General features: G+C 47.6%; 1 protein-coding gene across 1 annotated transcript in view; it reads right to left on the reverse strand.

Moving 5' to 3' along the window:
• Positions 1 to 2,457: 2,457 nt before the first annotated feature.
• The window catches only part of LOC105530877 (putative uncharacterized protein encoded by ERICH1-AS1), a 313,335-nt gene continuing 307,183 nt past the window's right edge, over positions 2,458 to 8,609 (reverse strand). Inside the window, exon 3 of the mRNA XM_011968601.1 lies at positions 2,458 to 2,932. Within this exon, the coding sequence (XP_011823991.1) occupies positions 2,691 to 2,932 (242 nt within the window). The 3' untranslated portion in view covers positions 2,458 to 2,690. The remainder of the gene's footprint in view (positions 2,933 to 8,609) is intronic.

Genomic DNA, 8,609 nt, shown 5'->3' on the forward strand with positions numbered 1-8,609 from the left:
CTGTAGGCCAGGTGGTCTCTGAACTCCTGACCTCAAGTGATCTGCCCGTCTCAGCCTCCCAAAGTGCTGGGATTGCAGGCGTGAGTCACCGTGCCTGGCCCAGGCAGGGGATTTAAAAAGAACAAGGCGGCAAGAAATACAGGAGGACGACCTGGGAAGTCAGCCCCCAGCCGGGCTGAGTGAGGAAAGGGAGGGTCCGAGGGGCACCAGGGCTGGTTCTGGGAGTTGCTGGGACAGACCACTGGTGGGGAATGAATGAGTGCCCTGGGGCACGAGGCACGGGGGAGACTGCAGAGGACGGAGCAGGTGTGTACCTTCTTCTGCCTTCCAGATGGAAGGGAGGCCAGAGGGAAGGCATGGGACCGTGCCGGGGCCACCCAAGGAGCAGAGGCGATGTCACCCACCCGGCAATGCTTCGTCCAGGAATGCCCTTGGCAGAGCGGGACGAGCGCTGAGGCCCAGAGTTTCGTGTCGCTCTGGTCGCACCTCCCCGCTGGCTGGCCGAGTGCTGTTATCTGCTCTGAATCTAGGTTTCCTTGTAATGGAAATGGGAGACGATTCTTCCCACTGGGCTGATAGCCACACTGTTACGATGCTTACATAGCAAAAAAGCACCACTTAAAATGCGTAATGTTATGAAAATGTGCCATATTCCTGTATAGTGGAGAGGGCAGCAAGGCTGGCTCAGGCCCCAGAATACCCAAGTTCAAGCCTCGCTCTGCCAAATACCAGTCGTGTGACCTCAGGGAAATCCCCTTGCTTCCCCCGCATTTCCCTCACCTCAACCAGAGCTGGTAACAGAACCCTATGCCCTAGACCCCTGATGAGAATTAAATAAGTTAATACACTTACAGTGCTGAGAGAGCCCCTGGGAACTGACAGACCCCAAAACCTGTGCCAGGCACCATCCTCACTCCCTCTCCACGAAGGTCCTGAAATAATACGGGCGCGTCGGGTGCCAGTTCTAGGTGGTCTCACTCTTCCCCTGATAAGGTGTCTCTCTGGGCTTCACGTTAATTAGTGATCTGTGGGCTTCCTATTTGCCATGGGCAGAACGTTTGCGTACCCAACACTCCCATGGTGAAATCTTAACCCCCGAGGTGATGGCTTTGGGAGGTGATGGCTTTGGGAGGTGACTAGGTTAAGAGGGTGAAGCTCCTGAATAACGGGGCCCAGGGAGGCCCCTCGCCCCTCGCCCCACATGAGGACACACGAGAGGGCGTCATCTGTGAGCCAGGACACCGTCCACTGCAGATTCCACACCTGCTGCACCTTGATCACGGCCTTGTGAGAAGGAAATGTCTGCTGCCAAGGCTGCCCGGCCTACGGTACTGCGTCCCGGCGGCCTCAGCTGAGACAGTGCTTACTGACCTGCTTTTGTAAGATAAGCACAAATGTTGGCAGAGAACACAGCGGCAATGAGGGGCAGCCATTGGTGGCTGGGAGCTCCCCCTGCCCTGCACATACCCCAGTCTCACAGGTGGCCCAGCAGGCCACCCGCATCCACGTCCCCCCAGCCAGGCTGCAGAGGCTGGCAGCAGGCACCCAGGAAACGCAGTCATCACCCAGGGAAACACCTGAACAACCAGGACTTCAGAGCAATTTCAAAAGTTCCTTCAACCAGAACGATGCGTAACCAGCCAGGGGGCCAAGGCAGGGGGAACGTTTCCCACCAGCCGCACAGGCCAGAACTAGTAAATAAACAGGAGGAGAAGGCACCGCTGCAGGCTGGAACTTGGCTTCAGAAAAGATTTTTCCAGACCTGAGAGCGGGGCCAGCAACATTCCACTTAAAGATGGAATTGATCAGGAATGTCAGGTCGGGAATGTGGCATCGGGAAAGTCAGGTCGGGAATGTCGGGTTGGGAAAGTGACGTCAGGAATATCATGTCGGGAATGTGATGTCGGGAATGTCACGTCAGGAATGTCAGGTCAGGAATGTCAGATCGGGAATGTCAGGTCGGGAATGTCACTTTATTCGCACTTGTACTTCTCAGCGTCTTCTCGGGTTTCTAACGGGCTGCCCTTTCCAAAGCTGAGCACCAGTGAGCCAGGAGACACCTGCGTCCCCTCAAATCCATTCTCAGGCTCACTCTGCTGGAATCGTAGCATCGAGGGATTGAGAGCCGCCCGTCCTGGTGTCAGCGGGGCAGGGTGGATGTGATGAGGTGATGCCCTCGAAAATGTTCCATCGAGAGACGGGGCCGGGCATTGTGGCTCACGCCTGTAATCCTGCATGTTGGGAGGCTGAGGCGGGTGGACTGCTTGAGGCCTGGAGTTTGTGACCGGCATAGCAGCCTGCGCCTGTAGTCCCAGCTACCCCAGGGGGTGAAGCATGAGAACCGCTTGAACCCGGGAGGCGGAGGTTGCAGTGAGCCGAGATCGCGTCACTGCGCTCCAGCCTGAGCAAGAGTGAGACTCTGTCTTAAGAGAAAAAAAATAAAAAGAGAGCTGGGAACCAGGTTGTAACTTTTCATTTCCAAAAACATTTTTATGAAAAATATTTGATTGGGGAAGTTTATACAGTAGACAGAGCAAGACTGTACATTGTAGCCAGTGTTCTTGTTTCAGATACCAATCATTATAGAAAGATAGTGACCCGGACTCTGACCTGGACTCTGAATACTAGAAACATTCAAAGAGTGAGTTTTACCAATGCATTTTTTTCCGAGTCCAATATAACTTTAGGAATCACCCATCGTAGTCAGTTAAACGTTTTTGCTCCAGTGCACAGAATAAGGAAACAGCGTGGGCCGGCTTCAGGTGACCGCTCAGACAGCGAGAGGCTCCATGCAGTAACGTGACAGCGTCCTGCAGCCTCACCGATAGCGGGACGTCGGCTCGGGGCGGCTTCTGTGGTTTGGACTGAATTACACACACCCCAAATCCATACTTCATGCCCCAGCCCAATGTGACTATAGTCTGGAGATGGCCTAGAAAGAAATAATCCAGGTTAAATGAGGTTTTGAGGGAACCCTAATCCAACAGGACCGGTGTCCTTGTAACAAGGTGAACAGGTGCCAGGGCTCTCCCTGCACACGCGCAGAGGGGAGGCCACAGCACACAGGGAGGAGGCCACACCGCAAGCCGGCAGAGAGGCCTCAGGAGACACCAGCCAGGCTGTGGCCCTCTTGTCCTCGGACTGCCAGCCTCCAGAACTGCAAGAACGTAAGTTCCTGTTGTTTGAGCCATGCTGGGATCACGGCCCGAGCTAGCACGGTGGCTGGGCACCATCTTGAGGGGCAGAGTTACAGTTTTTCAGACATACTACACACACAAGCTGAAGCAGCGCAGAGAGAATACCTCCGGCACTCGACAGCTGCTGTCAAATGTCTTTGTTTGTTTTGAGCATTCACTCTTCACCATTTAGGATCACTACATTTAAAAACTGCCATTCTGGAGAGCAGCCAGGCCTGGGATTCCCGGCGCACCTGCGCCATCAGCACGCCCCGTGTCCTCCTGCTCTCTGGCCTCCACGTTTGCCAGCCTCGAGAGCTGGCTTCAGGTGGTTCCTCACTCTCTTCGGGCACGAGGCTGGGGGAATCCACATTCAACTTGCAGAACATAGAGAAAGACGCCTTTACTGAGTGTAGTCACGTGTTCAGAGCCATCCATGGGTCTGCTGTGCACCAGGCACTAGATCTCAGCGCCCTGCATTGTCTACACACCAGGCGCTGTATTTGGTGCTAGTCACGTTGTCTGCCGTGACCCTCAGGAAGGAAGCTTTGATTATGCAAAGCCAGCCTGATGATGAGGAGGGCGTCCGCCCCGGCCTGTCTGGGGAACCAGAGTGCTGTCCAGGGTTGCTGCCGCAGGGAGGCTGTGGTCCCGCTCCGTGGTCCCACTCCCTTTTCTCCCATGAGCATCTGCAGTGGACAGGCCGTGGGGCATCTGAGTTACAAGCCCCCCTTCATGGCTGACGGAGGGGAGTTTTTTAAAAGACATTTGAAGTCTATTCACTGGTAAATGAGAGGGCTAGAAATTGAGGCCAGGCATGGGGTCAATCCAACCCATGTGCCTAAGGGCAGCAGAACCCAGGGGTCTTCAAAGGCAGGCGTCCTGCCCCTCGGCACAGTGCGATACTGGGCTCCTTACAGCTTTTACCTGGCAGCTTCCCCTGGAAGCAAGAGGAAGGCAAGGGGAATCTCAAATCACTCACGTGGATTTTTTTGTGAGCAGGTTGCGAAAAAAATCTTTAGCACGGGAAGAGAATGAGCCTCTTGACTTGAATAAAGTTTCATTTTTGGAGGATCTGGCTCATTGATTCTACAGCCTGTGACAAGAGGCAAACTGCAAAGCAGTTTAAATCTCATTTCTTAACTTAGAAAAATGATTGCTTGTGATTAAACAGCTGGCAACCTTCCCTGCGACGATTCCCACCAATCCCCGTGTTCAACAGAGATCTGCTGTTTCGTCATCATGAATGTCCCCTTCGTGTTTTTCTACCAGAAATGTCACCAGCTCATACCGTCCACACAAGTGGCCATCACCTGCGTTCGTAAGCTTAGGGATCCACGGAGGGGTCTGGCTGTTTTCAAACAGAGGCTTAGTTCCCAACCTGCCGTTCCTGGGAAGGATGCTTCCCGGCATGGCTGAGACTGTCGCTCCCCTCAGATGTGCCATGCTCCGTTTCTTGAAACACCTCATGCTCCTTTTCAGAGTCTAGCGCTTCTTAAGAAACGGGAAAAAACAAAACCAAAAAACCAAACCCCCCAAAAAAAAAAATTCCAGGATCCAAGGTGAGAAATTTGTAAGTGACTATGTCTGCATGCTTCATAAAACCCATTTCCACCTCTCTGCCGACGCACCGTCAAAGGCTCTTTCCCCTGAGACGAGATGGACTCAGACAGCCATCTGGGTCCTTAGCTTTGCTTTTGCTGTCATGAAACTGTGTCCTGAAGCTGCTTTTTAATTCTTGAAACTGGATCTGGGGACAAAGGCTTTGCTTAGGCAGCTTGGAAAATACTAACTGACGTATATTTGTTAAGCAAAAACAAAACAAAAAACCCCACAACGTTACATAGAGTAAGTGCCTATACTTGTAATTTAAAGTAACCAATAGCAGCAAAAGAAAAAAAAAGCTGTCAAATCCCAGAAGCTTTATAGGTGAAGGTGTTAAAATCCTTGGGAAAGGACATTTTTCAGTCACAAGAATGGAGGAAATAGAAAATAAAGAATAGAATCATCTTAACGAAGCCCTCTTTGGCACTAAAAATCATATTCAAAGTTTAATCAATAGAGTTTGATATTGATTCCATTGATATCCCCACCCAAATCTCATCCTGCATTGTAATCCCCAGGTATTTAGGGAGAGACCTGGTGGGAGGGGATTGGATCATCGGGGCGGTCTCCCCCACACTGTTGCCGTGACAGTGAGTTCTCCGGAGATCTGGTTTATATTATAGATGGTGGTTTTTCTCTGTGCTCTCACACACTCTCCCTCGCCTGCCGCCACACAAGACATACCTGTTCTTCTTCCGCCTTGACTAAGTTTCCTGAGGCCTCCCCAGCCCTGCCGAACTGTGAGTCAGTTAAACCTCTTTTCTTTATAAATTACCCAGTTTCAGGCAGTTCTTTATAGCAGTGTGAAAACGAACTCATACAAGTTTATTCAATTTGAAATCGTCTTTTAGATTACATTGCTTACATTATTAATATGATTAATATTTACACGTGTTCTGTCATTAATTTAGTATAAATTCCTGGCTATTACTAAAAACTCAAAAAATAACACACACAGACAAGGTGGCGGAAAAAAAGGAATTCCTTATACACTGTTGGTGGGAGTGTAAATTATTCAACCACTGTGGTAGACAGGGTGGTGATGCCTCAAAGACCTAAAACCAGAACTACCATTGCACCAAGCAATCCCATGACTGGGTATTAACCCAGAGGAATATATATAATTCTACCATTAAGACACATGCACGTTCACTGCAGCGCTATTCACAATAGCAAAAACATGGAATCAACCTAAATGCCATCATTGGTAGACTGGATAAAGAAAATGTCATACATGTACACTGTGGAATACTATGCAGCCAGAAAAAAGAACCAGATCATGTCCTTGGCAGGAACATGGATGGAAGTGGAGGCCATTATCCTAAGGAAACTAATGGAGAGAAAACAAATGTGCATGTTCTGTCTGATAAGTGGGAGCTAAATGATGAGAACTCAGGGATGTATAAAGGGGAGCAACATCCACAGGGGCCTGTGGGAGGTGGAGGGGGAGGAGGCGGAGGAGCAAGAAAAGCAACTAATGGACACTGGGCTTAATATCTGGATAAGGAAACAATTTGTATCGCAAATCCCCATGACACACATCTACCTGTGTAACGAACCTGCACTTGTACCACTGAACTTAAAAAAAAAAAAATTAATCAATTCCCAATATGGATTTTATGATTGTACAAAACAACTGTGTGATATTCATTACAAATTAAATACTACTCTGTTATTTGAAATCCAAAAAAAAGTCCGGTTTTAGATTACTCTTAATTCCATTGCTCACATTCGTATGATTAATATTAATACGAATTCCTGACACTTGTGATGCTGGCTAAACTAGAATTTATGCTGTAATAAAATCTGAATAATATTTATTATGACTTGATGAGCAAAGTATTTGTGTCCAGGCCCTTCTTAATTCCAAGCCAGCTTTATGATCTGGGCAAAATAGTCACAGTTCCAGAAATCTATTTCTGATAAAGTTGGATTTAATTTTTTTTTTCAGAAGACAAATCTATTAGTTATCATTCTAAGTCCCTTCCAAAAGCAAAAAATATATATTTTTATTCATATATATTTCTCATAATGACTTCTATTAATGATCAATATAATTTTATGATAACTTCCTGGTTTTACAGAAAGATGAATTTATTTTTGATAATTTTCTAATCATAATCTTCTGCAGAGAAGTTGAAATGAAGCAGAAACCCCCACTTTAGGAGCCTGAAAACCCCCATGCATGGAAGTGAAGGAAAATTCCAGAGTTCTTTTCAGAAACACTCCAGGTATCCAGCTAGCCCCAGGGAACTTAAGCAGCTTGTTAAGAAGTTAATCACCTAAAACAATAGCCAAGGAAGCCAGAGCTCCAGAGCTGTTTGCTTTCTTCCGGAAACTAAAGATAACACCTGGATATTGCCCTTGAACTGTCCTTCACAGGCTCTGACCCCATAAGGTCCCCACCACACACAGACCCCAGATTAGGGGGAAGTGAGGACACAACTACAAGGATTGTCCTTTGCTCTGAATTCTTCCTGAGGGCCTTGGAGAAAGTCTTCCTAGCAAGTTAACATGTTTCTGTCGACCCCCAATTTTTTGAACAAAGCTTCTTTTCTTTAACCAGTTGCAAATGAGAAGATCTCTGAATCCATCTATGATCCGTGAGCCCCGGCGACAGCGTGCCCTGTCCTTTCAAGCTTCAACATGTGTGGCCTCCATGGGCTGATTTATGATGTTGCCTGTAGCTTCTGCACCCCTGCCTTTAAAAATCCTTGCTGCAGCCATGGGGAGGCCAGGATTAGAGCGACACTGGCCTCCTTGCCTAGCGCTCTGCAATAAACGCCTTCCTTTACATCACTCCAAAACCGCGGTGTGAGCGTCTGGCTTTACTGTGTTGGGTGAGTGGATGCCAGCTCAGCTCTATATCAAGGTACACACGTACATGTTACAGTAAATAAATGTCACTAAGAAAACCCACCAAGCAGTATCGTACTCACCGCTGCAGATGATCTAGTCTTTTAATTATTTGGTTGATTCTCAACCTTGCGCTCCTTTTTTAACTACTCAGGAAAGACAAGTAACTTAACTGTAACGCTACAGACATTTGTATCTAACAGCTGGTTTTGCTAGTCCCTCACTAACCCGTCTCCAGGCAATGCTTCAGGCAGTCTAGTTTTTATACCAGGCTTTAACATAAACCGATTAATAGAAGAGATTTTGCAATAAAAAGCACCAAAAACAAAATAAAGACTACAGGATTTAAAAGTCATCAAAAACAGGGCTTTCGATTTCTACAAATTTACGTCTTTTAAACACGACAGTAGCTTTCTACTGTCAAATAAGGTTGACTTGTTGATTTCACAATTAACACATAAAATGAAAAACTGTCATTCATTATGAGATCACAGCACTAACCTTTGTGCATTATCTGGGAACACACACACCATCTTATTCTAGTCTGTGCTGACAGTTAAATGCAACCTGTATTCTTTCACAGCTGGTCAAACGTAAGATACCATCGATCCTCTCTAATTCATAACAGTCACACTTACGAAGATACAAACATTCTAATTAAGGTATCTGTCAATCAAATCCAGTGGAATGGAAGAATGACTCAGCATCGAAAAATGGGACCGTCTCATTGATAAATCAAGGGAGGAAAAAATAACTAACATGTCCCCCAAAAGCATAAAATTCAAAACATATTCTGGATAAAAACCCTTCATAAGCTAGATATACAGGAAATGTCTATAACACAGCATATCTTACCAGAACCCCAAAGAAAACATCTCACCTAATGTGGAACGGAGCCCGTGTCCAGGAAACATCTCACCTCATGTGGAACGGAGCCCGTGTCCAGGAAACATCTCACCTAGTGTGGAACGG

This window comes from Mandrillus leucophaeus, unplaced genomic scaffold (assembly GCF_000951045.1).
Source record: "Mandrillus leucophaeus isolate KB7577 unplaced genomic scaffold, Mleu.le_1.0 Scaffold85, whole genome shotgun sequence".
NCBI lineage: Eukaryota > Metazoa > Chordata > Mammalia > Primates > Cercopithecidae > Mandrillus > Mandrillus leucophaeus.